The sequence below is a fragment of the Microcaecilia unicolor genome, chromosome 8 (assembly GCF_901765095.1).
Source record: "Microcaecilia unicolor chromosome 8, aMicUni1.1, whole genome shotgun sequence".
Lineage (NCBI taxonomy): Eukaryota > Metazoa > Chordata > Amphibia > Gymnophiona > Siphonopidae > Microcaecilia > Microcaecilia unicolor.
The window spans coordinates 75,638,519-75,665,738 of record NC_044038.1 but is presented as its reverse complement, the minus strand read 5'-3'; the positions used below and the strand labels follow the sequence as shown (position 1 = coordinate 75,665,738).

The 27,220-nt window shown below is 45.7% G+C and overlaps 1 protein-coding gene across 1 annotated transcript in view; it reads right to left on the bottom strand.

Moving 5' to 3' along the window:
- Positions 1–225: 225 nt before the first annotated feature.
- Positions 226–27,220, bottom strand: part of LOC115476552 (phospholipase A2 inhibitor and Ly6/PLAUR domain-containing protein-like) — a 77,617-nt gene continuing 50,622 nt past the window's right edge. Inside the window, exon 5 of the mRNA XM_030212978.1 lies at positions 226–566. Within this exon, the coding sequence (XP_030068838.1) occupies positions 448–566 (119 nt within the window). The 3' untranslated portion in view covers positions 226–447. The remainder of the gene's footprint in view (positions 567–27,220) is intronic.

Genomic DNA, 27,220 nt, shown 5'->3' with positions numbered 1-27,220 from the left:
GAGGCCAATTTTTGAGCTTTAGTCTTAAAGTTAAAAACATAAATCCTTTGAATACTGGAGCCAATGTTTTTATCTGCTCAGTGTTTACTATAATGCCTGTGTGTATGGTATGCTTGCATAATGGTATCAACGCAGTTCAAGTTTACCATCCTCATGACTAACAGAGCAATAACATATGAATGACAAGGAGAAAGGATTATATGCAACCATTTTTTTCTTTGCATATTTAATTGACTATTGATTTGTTGGTAATTTTGTACAGATCTTGAGAATGTTGTAACTAAAAAAAATTGATCAGACTCCAGTAACTGAGGCTTTAACTATGCCTGTGTTCAGTTGGAAAGATCATAGTAGTTAACATAGTTAATACTATTCAAAGCAAATACAAAGAGGAAGAAAAGAAGCATCTGATCAAGATATGAGATTGTAGAGATGTTTTTTGCTGTGTTATATACAGGAGAATCTCTTCAGTTCAAAGATAGTCAGCCCTTTTAGCAATTGCAAGCCAATATCGCAGGCTCCAGCTGAAACACATCCCTTAATGACTTGTTCTTCATAATGGCCACCTGTTCACAGAGAGAAATTACAGGTCATTTTCATTGCTCATAGAATGTTCAAATGAGATCGTTTACCTACCTACTGTATTGTCCCATTCTCTTATTTAATTGTATGACCACCATGGGACACCCAGGGAACTATAACACAACAGAAATTCCTAGACCTTCCTATTCTGGGCCCTTTCATTAATCCAAATTATGCCATGTTCTCTTCTAAAACAGAGTCTCACTGGCAAGAAAGCTATAGAAAAAAACGTGCTCATGATTATTTAAGCAATGGTGTATACACTCTAATTATAGCTCAGCTAAGGGTTATATATATATATATATATGTAAATAAGAAAAGATAACCCTTAGCTGTGGGGGGGGGGGGGGGGGGGGGAGACCTGTGTGGCCGGAGGAGTGAAGTCTCTGCTTCCCTTCCCATTAAAAAAAAAAGCAAGCAAACCTATGAGCTGCTGCATCCAAGTTGTCATTCTTTATTGTTGGTAGCATGTTTTATTTAATCTCACTTGTATTTTTAAACATGCTGGCTTGTGCAGCATACAGATGTACAAAGAGGAAGTATAATAACGGAATAACTTTTTATAGGTAGAACAGTAAATCATAATCAGTGTGTCATTTGGAGGGGCTGGTTATAGGAACACCCTAGCACTGTTATATTTATGCAGATAAAATGATTGAGACTAGAGTGGCTGGGGGGGGGGGGGGGGGGGGTTGAGACCTGTATAGCCGGAGGGGGGGGGGGATGAAGATTGGGGGGGGGGAGTGCCATGAAAAATTGCTTGGACACAAAGGGTGCCGTGAACTGAAGAAGTTTGGGAACCACTGTGCTGATGCAACCTTTGGACCATCTCACTTGGGTGCAGCCGCTGGATGATAACTGGAGTTCGTTCAAGCCTGTGGATCCCAGTTTGTGTGAGCAGACACCCTTTCATTTCCAGTGTGAACCTCATCAGTTTATAGAGATGACAGCTCCTGCTGAAACAAATCTTCCTTCTGTTCCCTGACTGCCAAACTCTCATTCTCACCAGCTACCTCACACATTTTGTACTACCTTTGAGTGGGACACTTCTGTTTTCATCTATTTTCCCCCCAAACATTTCATTTTCGATTTCTCCTCAAGTACATAACATTCACCTTCCCAAGAACACTGTGCTGTACAGTTCAAACTACTGAACAATACCTGGTACAGCCAAACACCTCTGATCTCCATCACTATTAATGGGACAACAATGGAGGCAGTGCATGTAAATTTATCTTGAATGCCTGGCTGGCCTGGGGGGGTCTCGAAGACTGGGTTGAGAACTCCTGGTCTCTACTATTTTATCCAGTACTGAGGTCGGGCTGACCGGTCTATAATTTCCTGGGCTTCCATTGTATGCAAATCTATCTCATGCTTATTCATTATGGATGTCTTGAAAATCAGACTGGCTTGCTGTGTCCCAAGGACTGATGGAAAACCCCTGGTAGACAGGGCCGTGCCGATGCGGTAAGCGAGGTAAGCGCCGCAGGGGGGCGCCCACCTCTGGAGGGCGCCACCGCGGTGCTTACCCTCGCCCCGCGCCGCCGAGGACTTTAAATTACCTCGGTCGCAGCAGCGTCGGTGAAAGCGCTGCCGACATCTCCCTTCCCTTGCACTCATTGGTTCCCTCAGTGTCCCGCCTTCTTCTGACGTCAGAAGAAGGCGGACACTGAGGGAACCAAGAGCGCGGTGGGGGCGGTCCACCCCGGGTGTCAGCGGGTGGGGGGGTGCTCCGCTCCCGCTGCTCCCACCCTACCTTCTTTTAAAAAAGAAATCAGTAAAGCGGCGTGGCAGGCAGCGCAGCTTCGCGTCTGCCCTGCTTGTAAAACAAGTAGATCTCCTCGTCGGGCCTTCGCTCACTGGGTCCCGCCCTCCTCTGAGGTAACTTCCTATTTCCTCGAGGGCGGGACCCAGTGAGCGAAGGCCCGACGAGGAGATCTACTTGTTTTACAAGCAGGGCAGACGCGAAGCTGCGCTGCCTGCCACGCCGCTTTACTGATTTCTTTTTTAAAAGAAGGTAGGGTGGGAGCAGCGGGAGCGGAGCACCCCCCCCCCCCCCCCCGTCATCTCGACGGAGCTGGTAGTCGGGTCGGATCAGGGGAGCCCAGATGGCAGAAGGGGATGGGGAGGGGAGCCCAGATGACAGAAGGGGATGGGGAGGGGAGCCCAGATGGCAGAAGGGGATGGGGTGGGGAGCCCAGATGGGAGAAGGGGATGGGGTGGGGAGCCCAGATGGAGAAGGGGATGGGGAGGGGAGCCCAGATGACAGAAGGGGAGGGGAGCCCAGATGACAGAAGGGGATGGGGAGGGGAGCCCAGATGGCAGAAGGGGATGGGGAGGGGAGCCCAGATGACAGAAGGGGATGGGGTGGGGTGCCCAGATGACAGAAGGGGATGGGGAGGGGATGAGGAGGGGAGCCCAGATGACAGAAGGGGATGGGGAGGGGAGCCCAGACGGGGTCTGGGGCTGAAAGGGGAGGCCCTAATGCAAGGCATGTGGATGAAGGGAGCTGGAACTGGGGGCTGAAAAGGAGGGTAGGTGGGATAAGGGGGCTAGTACTGGGACTGGGGGCTGAAAGGGACAAGAGCTGAAACTGTGGGGACTGGGGGCTGAAAAGAAGACAGGGAGAAGTGGCTGGGGCTGAAGCTTGGGACTAGTGAGAGAAAAGGGCTGGGTTTGAAACTGGGGGCTGAAAAGGGGACAGGGAGAAGTGGCTGGGGGCCGAAGCTCAAGACTGGTGGGAGAAAATGGCTAGGGCTGAAACTGGGGACTGGTGGGATAGTGGGGCTGGAACTGGGGGCTGAAAAAAAGGGGCAGAGAGAGGGGACAGATCCTAGATGGAAGGGGGAGTGAGAGGGAGGGCAGACCCTAGATGGATGGGAGAGGGAGGGCAAATGGTGGATTGAGCGGACAGAGAGAAAGGGCAGACAGTGGATGGAAGCGATAGAAAGGGCAGATAGTGAATGGAAGGGGGAGAGAGAGAGGGCAGACAGGGGGCAGATGGTGGATGGAAGGGGCAGAGATAGAGGGCAGATGTAGATGGAAGGAGCAGGGAGAGAGGGCAGACATTGGATGAAGGGGACAGCAGAGAGGGCAGACACTGGATGGCAGAGAGAGAACAAAGACAGATGCTGGATGGAAGGAAGGAAGACAGTGAAAAGAAGATGAGGAAAGCAGAAACCAGAGACAACAAACTGTAAATAAAATATTTACTTTTATTTTTTTGCTTTAGGATATAATAGTATTGTAGCTGTGTTAATAAATGTTTATAATAGGTAATCTTTTTATTGGACTAATTTTAATACATTTTGACTAACTTTCGGAGAACAAAACCCCTTCCTCAGGTCAGAATAGGATACTGTAACAGCACTATACTGTATTGACCTGAGGAAGGATGTTTTGGCCTCTGAAAGCTAAATGTATTAGTCCAATAAAATGGTATTATTTTATTTTCTATATTTGTTTTATTTCTATTTGTTAATTTGTAAAGTGGTGATTGGTATTTGTTAGTTTTTTTCAAATTTACATCTGCAGTCTTTATATTTTGCACAGTACTAGGGGACAGTTTCTGTTTCTGTGGTGTTGCATTGTATGTAGAGTTTGGCATCTTGGGGGTTCAGTTTAATTTTTGTCTAAATAGCGTTTGGAATATGTCCACTTTGAGAATTTACATCTGCTATCTTATTTTGCAATGTATAGCAATTTGTTTCTAAGAATATTGCTGACAATTCCTGTCAGTGTGGCAAGTGGTGAGCGATCATTTTCACGGGGGGTAGGGGCGCCAACTGATAGTCTGCAGGGGGGCGCCAGAGACCCTAGGCACGGCCCTGCTGGTAGAGGCTATTATAAAGAACCTGGCGCCTTCCGTATAGTACAGGACTTACGCGCGTTAAATGACCTCACTTACGCGGTATTTCCGAATGTTGAAAATCCGACTACACTCCTCAATAGCATTACCTTGCAGACATATCACTCCACTATTGATTTGTCTAATGCCTTCTTTTCCATCACCCTTGACCCTGTAAGCCGCCCGCTAACGGCTTTCCAATTCAACAATACAACCTACCAATGGACCCGTCTCCCCCAAGGATTTACAGACAGTCCTACAGTCTTTTCCCAAACTTTAGCAGGACACACACAGGAATTCAAACAGTACAGATATGATCTCCCACCACAAACCTCTATTGTTCAATATGTAGACGACATGCTCATCACCTGCCCTGACTTTGACACTTGTGTTCAAGTCACTTGTGACTTTTTGGACTTTCTTGCTACGAAAGGCTACAAAGTTAACAGAAAGAAATTAAAAGTTGCTCAGACACATGTTACCTTCCTTGGCCATCACATTGGCCCCCGTCAGAAGGGCCTCGGTCCCGACACCCTACAACATGTTTCTTCTTTGCGTATGCCCACGACAGTTTCTGATCTCAGAGGTGTCCTTGGCATGCTAAACTTCTGCCGCCTTTGGATACCCAATTATTCCGCCCGGACTCAGCCATTTTACACGAAACTACAAGGAAAACAGAAAGTGAAACATGAACCCTTACATTTTACAGCTGAGGAAACAGCTGATCTTATGGCCCTTGTGAAGGATGTTATGCTTTCCTCACCATTGGCAACCATTGATGTTTCTCAGGATGTGCACCTTTGGGTCGTGCATACTGAGGATACTTGGTCTTGCCTGATTACACAAGAGCATGATGATCTTGCATGTGGTTACCTTTCAGGAACTTTTTCACCCGTTGAAAGAGCTTTTGCTACTTGTGAGAAAGGTCTTGTTGCCGCCAGTACTGCTGTTACCAAACTATACAGCTACATTCCTCACCTCCCGGTGATTCTCCACACGTCCCATGATGTTAAATATCTATTGGATAAACAGATTAGTCACATGACTGTCTGCCGGTTACAAAAGTATCAAGTGCTTTTGTTCAGTGTAGTGCACTCTATTCACCCATTAACTTTAACTGACCTTCAACGCCTAGATCCATTACTCACTGTAACAGAGACAGCACAGAATGCTATCTTTCCCCATGAGTGCACTACCCAATTGTCCGTTCCTGAATCCCTCCATCTGCATTCAGAAATCTTGCAGAGTGGCGAGGTTTGGTTTACAGATGGTTCTCAGCAAAACGGAGTTGCCGGTTTTGCCGCCCTCCGTTATACACCAGAAGAAGATATACTGGATCCTGTACAATTCAGGTTACCAGATGCATTCACAGCCCAAACCGCAGAACTTGCAGCGGTTTTGTACGTCTTATTGTTTAAAGCACTACACTCAGATTTGAGCATTGTCACCGACTCGGACTATGTTTTTGCTTCCTTGCACTCCCATGTTCGCAAATGGAACCAGAGGGGTATGATTTCTTCAACTGGACAACCCCTAAGTCACTTACCGTTGTGGACTGCTCTTTTTGACGCGCTGGAGCAGCGCCATCAAAAAGGCCTCCGCACCAGTATCTCCTGGATTAAAGCACATCAGGAGATGGTGTTTTCTTTCGCCATTAATGGCAACCATGCTGCTGACGAACTTGCCCGTGAAGTCACTTCCTCTTCCAGTCTTACTTCCGCATCCGCTACCGATGTAGCGCTTCCAGTAATTGCATCCGAGGCGCTTCCCTTTGACACGCCTCCTTCTACTCCTTCGGATTCCTTGGATTCTACACCCTCTGAATCCTCCTCTCCAAAAACCCCACCTATTTTCCAAACCTCTCCTGTCATTACCTCCTTACTATCTCCTGAACCACAGCCCCCTGTTACGTCCTCTCCCTCTGACTCCCTAACCTCGGACTTCTCCACTACCCTCACGTCCTCACTTACACAAGCAGAACTCACCTTGTGGAAGCAAGCAGGCTGTTTTCTTAATCCTAATGGCATTTGGACCCATCCCAACGGTCAATTATGTGTTTCACAGCATGTTTTGTCTCTCCTCCTGCATGCCCTCCATTATCCTTTACATTTAAATGCTAATACATTGTATGATCAATTGTCTTCCAAATTATGGGCCCCCCAAATGATGCCCATGTGTCACACTGTTGTTCACAATTGTTACAAATGTTTTCTTTATACACCTAAACGAGGACCTGTCATTCCTTCAGGTCATTTACCTGTTGTCCAGGGACCTGGCCAACATTGGTATATTGATTTCACAGACATGCAGACACCTGTTCGTGGTAAACGGTATCTGCTAGTCTGCGTGGACGGTTTCTCTAAGTGGGTGGAAGCCTTCCCTTGCTCTAGAGAAACCGCACAAACGATGGCACAATCACTGTGCAACGAAATTATTCCTAGATTTGGTATTCCTGGCAAAATTACCACAGATAATGGTACACATTTTGTAAATGACCTGCTGCAGAATTTCCTTCCAGCGCTTGGCATTACTCACAGAACTGTCTGTGTTTACAAACCCACCAGTAATGGTTTGGTTGAAAGATACAATGGATTGCTCAAAACAAAAATGCGTCAGCTTATGGCAAATGGGATAAAGAATTGGCTTGATGCCCTCCCACTGGCACTCTTATCACTTCGTGCCACCCCATCCACTTCCCTTAAACTGACGCCTTTCCAATTGTGCACAGGTCGCCCAATGCGACTTCTACCGGGCAATCCATACACTCAGTTGCCTGATCAATACTCGGTGTATTGGGATATCCTGCAGACTATTGTAAGTTCTCTGTCCTCAATTCCACAGGCCATTTCGGACAGAAGAGGGGATTGTGATGCCAACAGATCCCCCCCTTACAAAGTGGGCGATCTAGTGCACCGGCGTTATTACACGCACAAAACCTGGCGAGATCCCATCTACGTTGGCCCCTTCAAGATAGAAGCTCTGTCAGCTACAGCTGCTAAGCTTGAGGACCACACATCCTGGGTCCATCTGAAAGATATACGATCCTACCCGAATACTGAATCAGGCCTCCTGGATGTTTCCATTGATGTTTCCAGCACAGCACTCACTGGAGAGACCTGCCCCACCACTAACCCCATCTCCACCGCCACTGAGCCCAAGACCACCGACCCCACGTCCAACACTCTTTAATCAGCTTGATCAACTTGACCAAAGACTTAATCAGTTAATCAACTTTGACCCTCCATCTCCTGAATCGCACCTCCTTGACCTGGCTGATATAGTCATCCAAACCTTCGCAGAATCTCCAAAGTCACCATCTGAACAACCACCTGTATTTGAACCAGCTTTTGAGTTGCCATCCTCTCCTCCATTTCCCACTGTTCCTGCCTTCCCACTTCCATACGTTGATCTTCGCGTCCGTCTCATCCGAATCCGTAACCTTGCAGAAGATCTCACCCAAATCCGCAACTTAGCAGGAGAGTTGAATCTGGAAGAACAAGAGTCTGTTGCGTCTTCAACAGTACAGAACTTGCACAGCAACATAAGTGAGCTGCTCGAGATTCTACATTTGTACTTCCCGAATCAAGCCAGATAAATGCCACAGCAATTCCCGCCACTGTTCACTCCAGAAGAACTCATTCCCTTACAGACTATTTCTCTACATAAAGTTCCTATTCCAATACCACCTTTCCCAACCACTCCTGTGAAAGTTCTAATACCACCACCCTCTCCAGTTCTCCGTAGAGAACCAACAGCTGCGAACCTTGCTGCCCTTGACGATATCAAGGAACCAGATCCACCAGACCCACAGAACATTGGACTTTACCCTGTTGATAAGTGTGACTCTGAGCAGTTTTCTGAAACCAATTCCCATTGGTCCAACGACTTCGACGGCACTTATTTGGAAGGTGACACCATTCCTGACGACACGGACGGAACCAGCACCCGTCCAAGTGCTGTCTCAGCAGCAGTAACGGTGTTACATCAGTACACCCTCTTCTTCTGCTTCCCATCTGCTCGACTGTTTGCTGTTGGACTCGTGTGTATGATCCTACTTTGTATAGGTTTGGTTTTGTTTTTCACTACCCTGTTTACCTATACTGCTGACAGCAACCTCTTTGATCTTTGGATCACACTCACTGCCTTTCCCACTGGCAACGTTACATTGCCAGCCGGAAACGCCACGGTACTTGTTACTACTTCGGTACTCGGAGCCACCCCTGCGGTACTTACGACTGCTTCAGTACTGGCGACTACCCCTGCTCCACCACCTACTACAGCAGCCTACACAGAGCCCCAACAGTACACCACAATCACCCGCCTGTTTGGACACAGATCCCTCCAAGCGACCACTAAGATCAGTCCCATTGCCACCAGTAATCCCACCCCCTGGGCAGACACATCTGCCACAACAGATTTTTCAACTGGCAATCCTCCAGTGCCTATTGAGACCTCTGCGACTACTCCTGTCCTCACTGATTCTTCTATTTTGCATACTACAAGTGTTCCCAATAATATCAGTAGCGCGGTCCATATTGTCCCCAATCGTACAACTACTTTTGAGGATAATATTACCTTGCTTGAATCACGACCCACCCCTCCTCCTTATCCTCTGGTTCCTATTGGTGACGTTCCTCCTCCTACGAATACTACCTTAGCCACTCCAAATATCACCGTCCCAGCCACTCGTCCTCCCAGATAGCTCCACATCCCTAAGTAACCATCAATATATGTCCCAGAATTTACCTGATAATCAGCCTTCCCCACCTGATTCTCCCCCACCGTCGCCTTTAAATTTAGGTGAACACTTAATCCCTGAACCTCCAGAGTACCTTTTTGACTTAAGAGAATTAATACATCCCCATTGGGACCCAGCTCCAGAAGACGATCCCAATTGGGACCCCTTCACACGATATCAGACACTGTGTGAACCCTTATTTGACAGTTGGACACTAGGTCCTAGCCGAACGGTCACACACTCTCTGGTACTGTTTGGAGGAACCTTAGGTTTACAAATTGAACAAACCGACGACCTCCTATTAAGACCAGAGACTGCTGACGTTGTAGATTTTTGGTTAATCACATACTCCGTACTAGGCACAGACTGGATACCCTTCCTGTTCATTAGAGAAGTTGGATTGGGACCTTTGGAAGTATATAGTCTTTTCGAAATCCCCGACACTACTGAAAGAGGAGCTATTAGAATTTACCCACCCTACCCAGCTATTAGAATTTACCAACCCTAACCAAATTCTTCCTAATGCTATATCAAGCTTTGGTATACCTAGGAATATTAATTATAGCAATCGCAGTTCTGGTTAAGACCCTAGGATTAATTTTGTTACTCATTTTCATTAACCGCCAATTATCTTTGGTACAATCCAGATCTTACATTTAACCATGAAAACTACCAACATGAAGTACCTAGCCCTTCTGTTGTGTGTGCTCACCATGCCCATGATACAGGGAGCACAGCATCTAGAAAGTTTCCTACAACAATTTATTACCACCTATGAAATAACATTACCCACTACTAAGGAAACCACCACAATAACCCTTGATGTGTGTTCTTATACAATGTGTGGTGAACATCCTGTGCAGCAATATTTGTCAGCTTTTGAAGTGTACATGTGTCCCTTCTCCAATTGCGGAAGTTGGGCACAGGTATGGTGGTATACAGGTTCATGGGTCCCCTACTCAGGTAGTGAGATTCCAGATCTCAAAAAGAGCATTTCCATCATGAAATTGCGAGTGACTGGCCTTTGTCCAATGACCAAATGTAATCAAGTGGCTATCACTTTCAGAGGAGTAACGGCTGTTACATACAGAACTTATTCCTTAGGAATTGATGCTACAGGAAGAGATCCCATTGGAAAATTCAAGATTGTTCCACCCCCAGCCCAACCAGAAAAGAATCCTTTGATGCCGACAAAGATCCCAGAAGTAGAGATTCCTTACCAGATCGTGCCAATTAATAATTCCAAAGATTTAGTGGCACTAGAAACAGGATTTGGGGAGACAAACCTGTGGCTCGAATGGGCACATTATACTACGAAGAGTTTGAATGTCTCTAATTGTTATTTTTGTGCCCATGCAAGAGCAGAACCAACTGTAGTTCCTTTCCCTTTAGATCTCCACAATGATCCAGATGGTTTTTGGTGTATGCTAGAGTTGCTTCAGGTAACAACTAAGGTGAATAAGTCTTGTCAACATCTTGACAAGCATCACCCCTACTTACCCCCTCGGCTGAGGGTTCCACCCGCATTCAGGATTCCAGATCCTGCTACCAGATATTATACATGTCTGGAACGATATGGGGGGAAGAATACACGGTTTCTGGGAAATTTGACCAATTGTAACACAACCCTAGAAAAAGGAACTCTGCGAAATCTAAATCTCACAGAGTTTTCACAGGCGAGAGCAGATGTATGGTGGTATTGTGGAACCCGTACTATCCACCATACACTTCACAGGAGTTGGACAGGCAGATGTGCCTTAGTCAAATTGGTAATTCCAATTATAATAGCATCCTTGCTCCCTCCTCATAGCAGCTCTTCCTCACGAGTGAAGAGAAATGCAATGCCTGGATCTTTTGATGATCGGGTCTATATAGATGCAATTGGAGTTCCAAGAGGGGTCCCTGATGAGTTCAAAGCCAGAAACCAAATAGCTGCAGGATTCGAATCAGTTTTCTTTTGGTGGTCTACTATAAATAAGAATGTAGACTGGATCAACTATATATATTACAATCAGCAGAGATTTGTCAATTATACCAGGGATGCAGTTCAAGGAATTGCAGCACAATTAGACGCCACCAGCAGGATGACGTTGGAAAACAGATTAGTGCTTGACCAACTTCTGGCAGCAGAGGGCGGAGTGTGCCGGAAAATAGGTACACAGTGTTGCACCTTTATCCCCAACAATACTGCTCCAGATGGATCAATCACCAGAGCTTTGGAAGGCTTAACCTCACTGTCACAAGAATTGGCAGAGAACTCTGGTGTTGACACATCCTGGACTGGTTGGATGGATAAAGCTTTTGGTAAATGGAAGACATTTATCATTTCAGCAGCCACTACTATAATTATAGTGGTAGCAATTTTTGTACTAGTAGGATGTTGCATAATCCCTTGTGCTAGAGGCTTAGTAGAACGCTTAATTGAAACTGCAATAATGAAAAAGACAACAGCAGGACAGTATGCCCTGTACGAAAATCTCCTTCCCAACACCACAGGAGATAACACATTGGACTATCTCCCTCTGAGAAGGACCAATCGCTATGCAACTGCTAGAGACACTAGAGAGATGTCTGCAACTGTATAATCAGGAAAAAGCACACAGGGATATAATATAACCATATAACGCTTTATAAGATGATGTGATACATGAGCAAAATGTCTATGCAAATGTATACAAATGTAGAATTTATGATTGATAACAAAAGATACTCACATAGGTAAGAATAAGTTAAGACCTGCATATTAAAGGGTTAAAGAAAAATATTAACATAATAACTATAAATCTTAGTATAACCACAAATGTAGATAAGAGGATTGAAATAATTGAAGTGGTGCCAAGATGATAATCTAAAACCAAATACATCTGACTGTGCCAGTTTACATTAAGACTCAGAAAATTTGATGGCCTTACTGAATACCTTCTGGAATGGATGGTACCATGGTACATTTACCCTGGTGTCACCCTATGGGATAGGGTGAAGAGGGGAATGTTAATATATGGCCTGGCTTCAGACCCACCACTGAAATAGAGATGGGCAAAGCCACACGGCCTAAAACAACTGAAAAAGTACTGACAAGGCCAGATAACAAGCAAATGATTTTATATTTGAGAATCTGCAGAAAGCAGATCAGAACAATGAGTCTTGACACAAACAGGTACAACTTGGTAATAGAATATAGCACCTATAATGAAAGAATGATGGATAAAATGGATAAAATGTGGTGTTTAAAATAGGGCTTAATTGTGGCACCCAGATCATAAGATGTTATGAAAGTTATTGCTAAAGGAAGATGTGAAACTGATATCTCAACATAAAGATATTTTGAGCGAGAAAAACAACGTGTTCCAAAAACATGTTGACAGTACCGGAAAATGTGGCAATCTGAAGAAATAGCTAGAACAGGAAAGAGTTGGGTACAAGAACAACAGGTGGCCGGATATGAAAGTATGATCTAAGAAATTGAGAAATATTGAAAAAAAATAGGTCCAAAATAGGTCCTGCCATAGACTTCTATTGAAATGTGAGGGTATAAAAGAAGGGAGAATTTGGCTTAATTTGGGAGTCCTTCGTCGACACCTTGGAAGCAGCGAAGCTCTGTCCGGTTACCTTCAGAATCTGTACCGAACTGAAGACCCTACTTGGGGTGAGCTGTCAGACTAAATCTGTAATTTGTACCAACTTGAAGACTTGTCTTTGGGTAAGAAATAAAATGTACTTATCTTCCTAAAACTATGTTTGTCTTAATTTCTGTCTATTCCTCACTTCTCTTTTATTCTACAAACGAATCTACAAAATACAATTGACACTCATTGTCTGTACAATATACTGTAACATTTTAATATAATACATTTTGGGTACCCAGATAACCAAGAGTTCATTTACATCCTGATAGACACAAGACCATGATCATGGACAATATCCTGGTGTTAGGCCTTCTGGTACCTCCACAGCAGAAATATTACTGGGATGCAGTATCAAAACAATGTAGACAGGCAGCCCAACAGATAGTGGAAGTGCAGACCCTTTGTCCCTGGAGAAGAATATTCCGGGGGAGCAAAGGGGGCCATTAGAATTTACAATACACATAGGCATGGGTGAATGAGACAAAGCCAACCTAGATTTAGTCAAAGGAAATCTTGCTTCACCAATCTGCATGGTTACATCCCTTAGAATTTTGGGCCCCTAGATTTTAAGTGCTATAGGATGGGGAAAATCTGGTATATGGAGTAGAAAAGAGTCCTTATAGATAAATACCGTAGAAAAGCAGTGATGACAAAGGAGAGGAAGAAAAAGAATCAAGTCCACTGTAAATTTGAAGCACTGCATGCTTGAAAGCTAAGCGCTTCTGAATTTATATATTTCCAGATTTTGTGTTTGGGTTGATTCAAAGTTCCTAAACTACTCTCTTACCTGTAACTCATTGTTGCCTATCAAAGTGCTCTGCTCAGACAAACGATAACAGAACCCACAAGGAAAGAGATAATGCTGGATCTAGTGCTCTGAAATGGGGAAAGTGTTTCTAATGCCTGGGAGGGTACCCACCTAGGTAATAGAGATCATCGCACTTTAAGGCTTAATATAAGAGCTAAAGTGGTCTGCAGACACACAAAGCTCAAAGTACTTAATTTCAAACAAAATGGGGGGGGGGGGGGGGGGTCCTAAATAAAGAACTGATGGGATGGGTAGTAGACATAGGAGAAATAGAAAAGAAATGGTCTAAACTGAAAGCAGCTATTAATATGGCAACAGATCTTTATATAAGGAAAGTAAACAAAAGCAGAAGAAAAAGGCATAGGTGTAGTTTGCCTACTTCCTGGGGAGGGAGGGGGGCAAAGGATAAGTACATAAGTACATAAGTAATGCCATACTGGGAAAAGACCAAGGGTCCATCGAGCCCAGCATCTTGTCCACGACAGTGGCCAATCCAGGCCAAGGGCACCTGGCAAGCTTCCCAAACCTACAAACATTCTATACATGTTATTCCTGGAACTTTGGATTTTTCCAAGTCCGTTTAGTAGCGGTTTATGGACTTGTCCTTTAGGAAACCGTCCAACCCCTTTTTAAACTCTGCTAAGCTAACCGCCTTCACCACATTTTCCAGCAATGAATTCCAGAGTTTAATTACACGTTGGGTAGGGAGTTTAGATTATTGGCAGAGGGAGAATTTATAAGTACATAAGTACATAAGTAATGCCACACTGGGAAAAGACCAAGGGTCCATCGAGCCCAGCATCCTGTCCACGACAGCGGACAATCCAGGCCAAGGGCACCTGGCAAGCTTCCCAAACGTACAATTTCCCCTTTCTCCCCAGATGGTCATTGATTAGCTGTTTCTTTCCCCTCTATTTCTTTTGTTTTCACCTTTTCCTTGTGTTTCCCTTTATCCCACCTCTACTGTTCAGTTTGCTTCTTCCCTTCCTGTCCACACTCCTCCCTCTTCACCTTTGCACATTCGTTCTTCAACTCTTCATAATTCCTTCATCTTTCACCTCTTTCCCACCCCTCCCTACTTTGCATTTCTCTTCCACACCACTCACTTTCTCCTTCCTTCTTTCTGTTTCTCACCCTTTCCACTCATATTTAATCTAATTTAAACTTTTGTATTCTACCAGACCATTAGTTTTAAGTGAATTGCATGTTATAATTACAAACTCTCTCTTTGACACATCCCATTCTACTATACAGCATTAAAATAAATTAAGTAAATAAATACATCATTTAACAATTCAAAAATCCCTACACTCATGTAGAGTAATTAATTTAAAATAAATGATAAAGCAGTCCTTAAGTAACTTAGACAAAACCATAAGGTATTTTAAAAATCAGGGTGAAAACTTTAAATTCAATCGTAGCAATACATGGTAATGAATTGAGTTTAATTAAGTAAGGGAACACATGATCCTACCCCACCCCTCTCAGTAAACCTTCTTCCCTTCTCATCTCTCTCCTTCCCCTGTCCTTACCCTCCCTCTCCTCTTGCTTTTTCCATCTTTTCTCTCCACTTATTATCTCTTTCCTTCATACTCTTCACAAACCCACCTCCTATCTCGCCTGTCTTTCATCTTCCACCTCCCCAGCACATACTCTCTTTCCATTTTTCCTCCTGGCAGTCTCTCTCACCCTCCAAATCCTCTGTCACACACTCTCCCCATCTCTCTTTTCTTCCCCCTCCTGGCACTCTTCCCAGTGGCGTAGCTAGGGGGCAGAGGGGGAGCGGTCACTCCCCAAACAGATTTTTTTTAAAACGGCGCCTATGCAATTCTCAACCTGCAGGGCTGGCACACTGCAGCAAGGATTTTTTTTTTTTAATTTGCGGTTACTTTCTTTCTTCCCTTTCCTTCCGTTCTCACTTTACCATTCCACCAAGTTCCCAATTCAACACCACTTTCTGTTCTCCCTCTTCCACCTCCCCCTCCCCATCCTGGACCGTCAAGTCTACTTTGTTTAGCAGCCCCTGCAGCAATAATTTGCTGCCTGTTTGAGCCAACATCGGATCCTTCTCTCTGCTGTCGTGTCCCACCTTCGCGTAAACAGGAAGTACTTGTATCTAAGCCAGAGGTGCACCACTGAGCCAACGCCGGCTCAGGCAGCGTGTTATTGCTACAGGGACCGCTAAACAGAGCAGGCTTGACAGTCCGTGGGGGGGGGGGGGGGGGGGGGGCGGGGAGAGAGAGAGGGGAAACAGAGGGTGCAGCTGGACTTGGAGAGGGGGTTGATGGCGGCGTCGGAGAGACCCTCCCACCTTATCCTCTAGTATCTTTGATCTACTCCCTTCCATCATGTCCTCCGAGTCTGTTGACAAGGCTGTCTCCACTTACAATGCCACTCTCTCCTCTGCTCTGGACGCCCTTGCACCATCCATCTCCCGTCCCACAAAGCGTACTAATCCCCAGCCCTGGCTGACCCCTTGCACCCGATACCTTCGCTCCTGTGCCCCATCGGCTGAATGCCTCTGGAGGAAATCTCGCATCCATACTGATTTCATTCACTACAAATTCATGCTTTCCTCCTTCCAGTCCTCCCTATTCCTCGCCAAACAGGACTGTTACACCCAATTGACTAACTCCCTCAGCTCTAACCCTCATCATCTCTTCGCCACCCTTAACTCCCTCCTCAAAGTGCCCTCCGCTCCCACCCCCCTCACTCTCTCCTCAATCACTGACTGACTACTTCCGCGACAAGGTGCAGAAGATCAACCTTGAATTCACCACCAAACCATCTCCTCCTCTTCACCCTATATCCCACACCCTCAACCAACCAACCCAGGCCTCCTTCTCCTCTTTTTCTGCTATCACCAAAGAGGAAACCGCCCATCTTCTTTCCTCCTCGAAATGCACCACCTGTTTCTCAGACCCCATCCCCACCAACTTACTTAACACCATCTCTCCTACTGTCACCCCCTCATCTGTCATATCCTCAACCTCTCTCTCTCCACTGCAACTGTCCCTGACACCTTCAAGCATGCTGTAGTCACACCACTCCTCAAAAAACCATCACTTGACCCTACCTGTCCCTCTAACTACCGCCCCATTTCCCTCCTACCCTTCCTCTCCAAGATACTTGAACGCGCCATTCACAGCCGTTGCCTTGATTTTCTCTCCTCTCATGCCATCCTCGATCCACTTCAATCCGGCTTTCGCCCCCTACACTCGACAGAAACGGCACTATCTAAAGTCTGCAATGACCTGTTCCTTGCCAAATCCAAAGGTCACTACTCCATCCTCATCCTCCTCGACCTATCCGCCGCTTTTGACTCTGTCAATCACAATTTACTTCTTGCCACACTGTCCTCATTTGGATTCCAGGGCTCTGTCCTCTCCTGGTTCTCCTCTTATCTCTCCCACCACACCTTCAGAGTACATTCTCATGGCTCTTCCTCCACCCCCATCCCGCTCTCTGTTGGAGTTCCTCAGGGATCTGTCCTTGGACCCCTTCTTTTTTCAATCGACACCTCTTCCCTGGGCTCCCTGATCTCATCTCATGGTTTCCAATATCATCTTTATGCTGATGACACCCAGCTTTATCTCTCCACACCAGACATCACTGCGGAAACCCAGGCCAAAGTATCGGCCTGCTTATCCGACATTGCTGCCTGGATGTCCAACCGCCACCTGAAACTGAACATGGCCAAGACCGAACTTATTGTCTTCCCACCTAAACCCACTTCTCCTCTCCCTCCACTCTCTATCTCAGTTGATAACAACCTCATCGTCCCCGTCTCATCTGCCCGCAACCTCGGAGTCATCTTCGACTCCTCCCTCTCCTTCTCTGCACATATCCAACAGATAGCCAAGACCTGTCACTTCTTCCTCTATATCAAGCAAAAAAGTGAGGAAAACGAATGAGGATACCAAAAAAATGCTTTATTATATTAAAAAAAACCCATGCTTGGAATAAACTCCCTGAGCCCATATGCCAGGCCCCCTCCCTGCCCATCTTCAAATCCTTACTCAAAGCCCACCTCTTCAATGTCGCCTTCGACACCTAACCACTATACCTCTATTCAAGAAATCTAGACTGCCCCAACTTGACATTTCGTCCTTTAGATTGTAAGCTCCTTTGAGTAGGGACTGTCCTTTTTTGTTGAACTGTACAGCACTGCGTAACCCTAGTAGCGCTCTAGATGTGTTAAGTAGTAGTAGTAGAAACAGAGGGTGCTGGACTCGGGGAGGGTGAGCGGTGGATAGAGAGACGGGAAACAGAGGGTGCTGGACTCGGGGAGGGTGATTGATGGCGGTGGAGAGAGAGAGGGGAAACAGAGGGTGCAGCTGGACTTGGAGAGGGGGTTGATGGCGGCAGCAGAGAGAGAGAGAGGGGAAACAGAGGGTGCTGGACTCAGGGAGGGTTTTTGATGGCAAGGAGGTTAGATAAAACAGGAGATGGGGTAAGGCTATCTAGCCTTTTGACCCAAAACAATAGAAAATGCTATTGAAAACAATAGCAAAAACTGATTATTAGAAATAAAGGACTGCCTATGCATGGTCCATCTATAAAACGTTTAAGCTGTTCCAGTTGGATAGGCAGTGCCTTAAAAGGTGGAGGACAACATTAAAAAAAAATTTTTTTTTACTTATTTGACAGCATTTTTAATTTATTTGAAAGCTTCCCATATGTAGATATAATTATCATGAAATAACAACTGTGTATCACTAAAACAGCTTTAAAAATTATTATAGCTGGTAGAAACAGCACTAATAAACTGTTCTATATAATACAGATGGTCAAATTTCAGTGAGGATATTCTGTTTCCTGATGGATTCAACTTTATGTTAACTATTGTAATCTGCTTTGGGAAGCCTGGTGTTATAAAGATGGAAAGCGGGAAGAGAAGAGGAAGATGGCAGATGATAGGAGGAGAAGGAGGAGGGCGAGAGTGAGTAAGAGAAGGGGAGAGATCATGATGCTGGACCCACAAGAGATGCAGCTATACAAACCCCTGATGGCTTGGCTCTTTCCTGGATTGTGTACACTTAGCAGACTTTCACTTCTTATGTGCAGTTTGCTGTCTATACAATCTGGAAGGCACATGGCATTGGGGATTTGTGTAGCCATGTCTCCTGGCACAAAAAGGAGGAAAGGGGGAGAGAGGGGACAGGGAATTACTGGGCCATAGGGGTGGAGGAAACAAGTAGAGGGGATAGGGAAATGCTGGAACATAAGCGTGGAGGGGACAGGGAGAGGGAATAGAGAAATGCTGGACAATAGTGGTGGAGCAGAGAGAAGGGTTGGGGGGACAAGGAGATGCTGGGCTATAAGGGAATAAGAAGGGAGAGGGAGGGGATATGTTGGCATTGTGGAACAATGTGGAGAGAGATCATGGAGGCCTATCACGAGAACCCCTAATCCACCATAATACACCCCTAACCAACCATAATACACTACCTATCCACCTTTATTCAAAACTAGTAAAAAAGGCCCGTTTCTGACACAAATGAAACGGGCGCTAGCAAGGTTTTCCTCGGAGTGTGTATGTTTGGGAGAGTGTATGTGAGAGTGACTGTGTGAGAGTCAGAGTGAAAGTGTGAGTGTGTGAGAGAGAGAGAGAGAGTGAGTCTGGGTGTGAGTGTGTTTGTGAGAGAGTGTGTGTGTGAGAATGAGAGTGTGTGCAAGTGTGTATGTGAGACACAGTGTGAGAGAGAGTGTGTGTGTGTGTGCGAGAGAGAGAGTGTGTGAGAGACACAGATTCTCTGTGAGAGTGAGTGTATGAGACCAAGTGAGTGTGTGAGTGACTGTGTGGCACATAGAGAGTGAATGTGATACAGTGTGAGACAGAGTGTGTGAGAGTGAGAGTCAGAAAGACATTGTATATGAGAGAGAGAGTGTGAGCCCTGCCCTCCCAATCCATGCCCATCTGTCCCCTGCCCCCTCCATTCATCCTTTTCCAGCAATTCCCCTCTCTCCCTGAGCCCTGCCCTCCCAATCCATGCCCATCCATGCTCCTCTGTCACCTGCCCCCTCCATTCATCCCTATCCAGCAATTCCCCTCTCTCCCTGAGACCTGCCCTGCAATCCATATCCATCCATGCCCATCTGTCCCCTCCATTCATCCCTATCCAGCAATTCCCCTCTCTCCCTGAGCCCTGCCCTGCAATCCATATCCATCCATGCCCATCTGTCCCCTCCATTCATCCCTATCCAGCAATTCCCCTCTCTCCCTGAGCCCTGCCCTCCCAATCCATGCCCATCCATGCTCCTCTGTCACCTGCCCCCTCCATTCATCCCTTTCCAGCAATTCCCCTCTCTCCCTGAGCCCTGCCCTCCCAATCCATGCCCATCCATGCTCCTCTGTCCCCTGCCCCCTCCATTCATCCCTTTCCAGCAATTACCCTCTCTCCCTGAGCCCTGCCCTCCCAATCCATGCCCATCCATGCTCCTCTGTCCCCTGCCCCCTCCATTCATCCTTTTCCAGCAATTCCCCTCTCTCCCTTCCATGACCCCCCCTCGCATCCATGCTCCTCTCTCTCCCATGTCCCAGCCTGACCCGCCCTCTTTCCCCCCCCCCTTCGCATCCATGCTGTCGTTTCTCCCCTGCCCTCCCGCTCCCATTGTTCAACTTTACTGGCCACCCTCTTCTCTCCCCCCAACATTCCCTTTTTTTTTTTCTTTTTAAATTTACCTCCGTGGCGGTTCCGGCAGCACAGCGTCAGGGAAGGAGGCGGCGCTCCCGAACGTCTAGCCTTCCCTTCGCTGTGTTCCGCCTTCTTCTGACGTCATCCTTGACGTCAGAAGAAGGCGGAACACAGCGAAGGGAAGGCTAGAGACGTCGGGAGTGCCGCCTCCTTCCCTGACGCTGCGCTTCCACAACCGCCACCACGGAGGTAAATCTAATATAATGAAATGCACCGTGCGTGGGTGCGATCCGTTTGTTTGTTTTTTTTTCCGCCCTCGACGTCATGACGTTTGACGCGAGGGCGGGGCAGAGACGGCTGGCTGTGGCTGGCTTCACACCATGAATCCACGAACCCTACAGGGAGTGTTTGAGTGACTTCAGAACGTTGTCTTCAGAACGTTCACGGTGCGTTTTATTATATTAGATGTATCTTCTATCATTTCTTGACCATCTTTGCTCAGAATGTATCTATCTACAATGATTGGACCTAATTCCCCTTGTTTTCCTTGACTTCTTTGTAACACCAATTGTATTCTTTACCCTGATATGACAATGTCATAACAGGTCTTTGTAAGCCACATTGAGTCTGCAAATAGGTGGGAAAATGTGGGATACAAGTGCAATAAATAAATAAGTATAGAGGGTAGAATTTTATAATGGGGAGTGAGTGAAAATGAAGGGAATATGAGGCTAGGGAAAGAGTGAGAGGTAGGGGTGAGAGGAGAAGATGGAAAATTGATAGTTACTGGTAAGTGAAATATAGGTGGAGGACTGAAGAGAGAGAAGATAAAATCTGAGGGGAAAGACAGAAAACAGTGAAAGGAAATGTGTCACAGACAGATATAGTGAGGAAATAGAAGAAGATAAGAGGGAAATGGAGAAAGGACAAATGGACTGCACCCACTGGAAAGAGAGCAGAAGACACAGGAAAACAGAAAAGAAGAAACTGGGACCAACATGCTTAAAAAAATAAAATACCCACACAACAAAGGTAGAAAAAAGTGTTGCATTTTGAATTTATTTAGTGGAATATGTTAGTTTTGGATGTCTTTTGTAATTTTTTTTTCAGTACAAGAGAAAATACATTTCTGTATACATTTCTCCTATGTTGTGGAACATGCCTAGTTTGAATTCTTGGGGTTCCCAATTCAATTTTAATCTTTACATTTCTAATTTGTGACCCCTTGTTCTGTATTTGGTGTTGTGACCAAGGAGTGGTATTCTATGGGCAAGTAGTTTCTGTGTAGAACTCTTTAGCTGTCTCACTTGTTCTGCTTTACCAGTAGTAGATGTATTGGTGTTTCAGGGCTCTGTGTAATATTTGTAGTGCAGGTATATTGGTGCTCTAGGGCCCAGTGTAATATTTATAGTACTAGCTTTTCACAGGTGAATTAGAATTGATATGGTGTAGTAAGTTTGCTGTATAAGTTTTAGTGTCTTTTTGTAGGGTTTTGTGTTATTTCAGTTATTTCATAAACTGTCTGGCTCTATTTGAAAGTAGGCTGTGGGGCAAGGGCTGCCTTTGGTGGCCCTTGTCACCAAAAATAAAAATTCTCAGGACTAATGGGCTCCACATCCTGTAGAGTCACCACACAAACAAAAGTTCATCTGATTTAAACAAAGTTTCTACTAGTGGAAGGAGTGTTCCTGAGGTGATGGCCACAATTAGAATAATTTTACTTGCAGTTAAGAAAACATAGGCTGCCTGCTCTGGCCGGTCCCGGGACCTTTGCTACCTCCCGCCTCCTAATGTAATTTCCATTTTCCTTGTAGGTGGGATGCAACAGAGGCAGCCTGTGTTAATCATTGCCGGCCATAGTCATTGCACCTGAGCAACAATACTGGCACTGCCGCCTGTCCAACACTGACAAGCGCCTAATTTACAAAAGTTTGTTCCCCTTGATGTCAAAACCTTGCTACACCTCTGACTCTTCCCTCTCTTCTCCTTCCACAACACACTTCCATCATCTCTCCACTGCCAGATATGGTGTGAAGTAACACAAAACCCTGCAAATGGATACTCAGAAGCTTACCATACCATACCATACCATACCAGCACCAAGTCGAAGAACTCAAAATACACCAGTCCTACCTCAAATCAGCAGTACACTTCCATTTGGAAAAAGAAGACAAGCCAGATTGCTACAGATTCCTAGACACAATCCACATCTTAACAGAATCCCTCACCTCAGTTACTCATGGAAAACAGATTATCACCTAGTAAAAATAACAGATTGCAATGTGAAACAAATATGCAAGCAAAAACTAAATGAAAACCCAAGAGACCCCTGACTCTTAACAGTGGAATAATGAAGAAAGAGAAGCAGAAATGCAAATATAAGTAATGCACATTTTCAAAGGTGATATACTTCATTTTCAAAAAAATTAAAAAATAAATACAGTGCAATCCATTTAAGTGCATGTCGGATAAGCGCATGCTCTGTTTAACCGCATGCCATACTTTGCCCTGTTTTTGGCGCCATCAATATCTATGGGGACAAACTTCGGTTTAGCACACCACTGATAAGTGCAAGATTCGCTTATATGCATGGTTTAAGGCCACTCCTCTGCAGGAAAGACTCCGCATAAGCACACGCACGAAATATGGAAGCCGATTGGCACGTGACAAAGGGGCGATAAATTTGAAATCTCATTGGTTAACTGCCACAGGCAGAATAAGCAAAAGAAAGTTGTTAGAGTGTGGAGTTGTCATTGTCATCGCGCAACTGTAACACTTTAACACTGGTTGAACGAATAGAAGTTCTTAAAAAATTAGAAAACAAACAAAGTCAAGCATCTATTGCTAAAGAATATGATGTCAATCCCAGTCAAATTTCATGTATCTTGAAGCAGAAAGATCAGCTTCTGGAAGACTGGCAAAACAATACAAATCCACACAGGAAACATAAACGGGCGGGAAAAGCTGAGGATGTAGATGATGCTCTTCTTTGGTAGTTTTCTCAAGTCAGGAGCAGACAGTTTCCTGTCAGTGGTCCACTGCTTATGGAGAAAGCTAATCAGCTAGCTGAAAGTCTTGGACTAACTGACTTCAAAGCCACTGTTGGGTGGTTGGAAAGATGGAAGAAGAAGAACAACATAAAATTCAAGAAACAGCATGGTGAAAAACAAGACGCTGATTACTTTGGTGCTGAAAATTGGGTTGTTTCAGTTCTTCCTACCATCTTGAATGAGTTTGCACCTCGTAACATTTTCAATGCTGACGAAAATGGTCTCTACTGGCGAGCGATTCCTGATGGAACACTTGCATTCAAACAAGCCGAAACTACAGGAAGTAAAACACCGAAGGATCGACTGATGATCCTCCTTTGCTGCAATATGGATGGGAGTGAGAAGTTGGAACCACTCGTCATTGGAAAGAGCAAACAGCCCCGTTACTTCAAGAATGTTAAGCGACTTCCTGTGTCATATGAGGCTAACGCAAATTCATGGATGACTGGGGAAATTTGGAAGCAGTGGCTAAAGAAGTTAGACACTAGAATGCGGGCACAAACGTGTCAGATTTTGTTGCTTTGTGATAATTGTGCTGCACACAGTGATGATGTCAGGCTGTCTAACGTCAAAGTGGTCTTCCTGCCACCAAACACTACCTCTCTGATCCAACCTATGGATCAGGGCATAATAGCCAATTTCAAAAAACATTATCGGGCTCTTGTGCTACGTCGTCTGATGAGTGTTATGGATGACTAGACTGGCAAGGATAAACGTGCTGTTGAACTGGCTTGTAATCTATCACTGTTGGATTCCCTACATATGCAGAAAAAAGCCTGGAATCATGTTACACAGGCAACCATTGTGAACTACTATAAGCAGGCAAGCTTTGTTAAGGATGTGGAGAGGGACAAAACAGATGCAGCTGTTGCAAACACGTCAGATGAACAGGCTATTGACATCCCAGTCGGTGTTACTGAAGAGGAGTTTCATCACTACGCAGCTGTTGATTATGATCTACAAACAGCTAACGACAGCACTGATGCCAAGATATGCGCTTACACGCAGGCAACAGCTCATGATGAAACAGATGATGAAATGAGCAGCGAGGCACATGCTGACGAAATTCAACAACCTCCTGTCACTTTTGCAAGAGCGCTGGAGAGTCTCAACACCATGGGGGCCTATCTGGAGGCCACTGGATGTCAGTGCTATGACAGTTTTTACCATCTGGCAGACGCAGTCTATGGAACTCACAGACACAATAGTGTACAGAGGACTATGACTGATTACTTCAAGTAAGCCTAACGTCAGTTAATGGAGACTGTATAACGTCAGTTAATGGAGACTGTATACTCTACGTATAATAAACAGTACTGTACATATGTTTATCAGATGTCAAGCTTCTTTGGGTCACAACGGTTAAGTGCACGCTCCGGTTAACTGCATGTATTTCTTTGGTCCCAGACCCTTGCACTTAAGGGGATTGCACTGTATTTTGTACCTTTGATTCTTTTATTTTTCCAGTTAGGTTGATCTTGGTCTATCTTTACTACTTCCACTTGCTTTTGCTTAAGTCCTTCTGTGGTATCTCACATCCATTTTCTATTTTGTCACTCCATCATCTACCCCTTATCTCTCTAACATCAATCCTTCTACTTTAGCTTTTTTCTATTATCTGTTTTTTAAATCTACTTTCAGCTAGATTTTATTCCCTCTTTTTTCCATTGCAACCCTGTATTCCTCCACTTCATATCCATATTTCTCTAGTACTCCATTTCAACCTGTCTCTCATTCTCATTTTTGTGCAACCTTCTCCCTGTTACCAGACCCAGCATCAACCTCCAGCAACCTTCTCCCAATCCACAGGTGCAGCATTAAACACCAGCTTTCTTCTCTCATTCCCCACCTCCAGCATCAACTGGCAACTCCTTTCTCCCAATTCCAGTGCCAGAATTGGCCTCCACCTCCTTTCTCTCCTTCCTTACATCCTCTCACCCTTATAACCCAATATCCTTCCCACTCTCTCCACCCTCTACTCGTAGCCAAACATCTTCCCTCTTTCTACACCCACACTTATAGCCTAGCATCTACCTCTCTCTTTGCCCCCATAACTGCACATTTTCCCTCTCTCTCTCCTTCCCCATATAATCAGCATCTCCCAATCTCTTTCTTCTCCTTTCTCCCTTGGTCATCTCTCCCTCTCTATCTCTTTCTTCTAGTTCCCCCTGTCAGCATCCTCCTCCTCCTTTTCCTCTCCAATGGTACAGCATTTCTCCTTCCACCACCCCCCAATGATCCAGTATTTCACCTTCTCCCTTCCATTCCATTCCTAATGGTCCAGCATTCCTCCTTCTCCCTTCCTTCCCCAGTCATCCAGCATTTCTCCTTCTCTCTCCCTGCCCAATAGTCCTGCATTTCTCCTTCTCCTTTCTCTTCCCTCCCTAATGGTCAAGCATGTCTCCTTTTTCCTTCCCTTCCTTCCGTAATGGTCCAGTATTCCTCCTTCTCCCTTCCGTTTCCTCCCTAATGGTCCAGCATTTCTCCTCCCTTCACTCTCCAATGGTACACTATTTCTCCTTTTTTTTTATCCCCAGTGGTCCAGAATTTCTTATTCTCTCTTCCCTCCTTAATAGTCCAGCATATCTCCTTCCCCTTTCCTTTCCCTCCCTAATGCTCTAGCATGTCTCTTTCTCCCTTGCCTTCCTTCTATAATATTCCAGCATTTCTCCTTCTCTCTTCCCTTCCCTCCCTAATGGTCCAGCCTTCCTCCTTCTCCCTTCCCTTCCTTTTCCCAATAGTCCAGCATTTCTCCTTCTCTCTCCCTTCCTCAATGGTCCATCATTTCTTCTTCCTTCCCTTCCCTCCCTTCTCTAATGGTCCAGCATTTCTCCATCTTTCTCCTCTCCCCAACGCTCCAACATTTCTCTTTCTCACTTACTTTCCCTCCCTAATGGTCCAGCCTTCCTCCTTCTCCCTTCCCTCTCCCTTCCCCAATGGTCAGGGCCGTGCCGACGCAGTAAGCGAGGTAAGCATGGCAGGAGGGCGCCATCCTCTGGGGGGCGCCCCGCCGCACCATGCTTACCTCGCCCTCTTCTCCCCAGATCCTTTTTGTTTGTTTGTTTAAATTTACCTCTCCGGCGCGCGGCAGCGTAGGCAGCATAGACAGCGTTAGTAAGAAGGAGGCGGCGCTCCCCCGGCCGCCCCCGACGTGTCTTCCCTTCGCTCGGTTCCGACTTCTTCTGACGTCATTTCTGATTTTTTTTTTTTAAGTCTTTTCCCCTTATTTCTTTAGTTTCTTTATCCCTGAATTTGTCTTCTTTGTTTTTGTCGGTGCCCCCATTTAGGCCTGCTCAGACTGTCTCTACTATTTTTTGTGCCTTTCCCTCTTTTTCAGGCACAATCATGACCTTTGATTTTGCCAGAGCCAGCTTCCCTTTCATGTCATCGAAGACTCCCAGTGGCTTCAAGCGTTGCTCCCAGTGCAACTGTACCATCTCAGGTACTGATACACATTCTTGGTGTATTCAGTGCCTCGGGCCCGACCATAGTCTGGCAAATTGTGTCCTTTGTCTTTAAATGAAGAAAAGGACAGAAATTTCCCAAGAAGCTCAATTTGAGAAACTTTTTGGAGCTCGGTCCGGTTCTTCGGCATCGGTTTCGATATCAAGGTCGGCGGCATTGGCGTCAACATCAAAGAAAGCATCGGCATCGGGAGTCCAGGTAGGGATGGCTGATGCGAGACCCGAGATCCCAAGACACTGGGAGCAGCGAGGCATCAAGTGGGTCTCCACCTGCCGCAAGGTCTCCTGCTATGCAGGTCCTCTGGGACCGACCATCATCGGACCCAACCCCGAGGTGGTGTGAGGATTCGATGTTGTCCTTATCGGAGTTTGGGTGAAGTGCATCGGGTGAAGGCCAAGAAGCACCGTCACTGATCTCCTTCAAAGCTTGGTGTCGGGAGCTCTGGGACACTGAGTGATTTGGCACC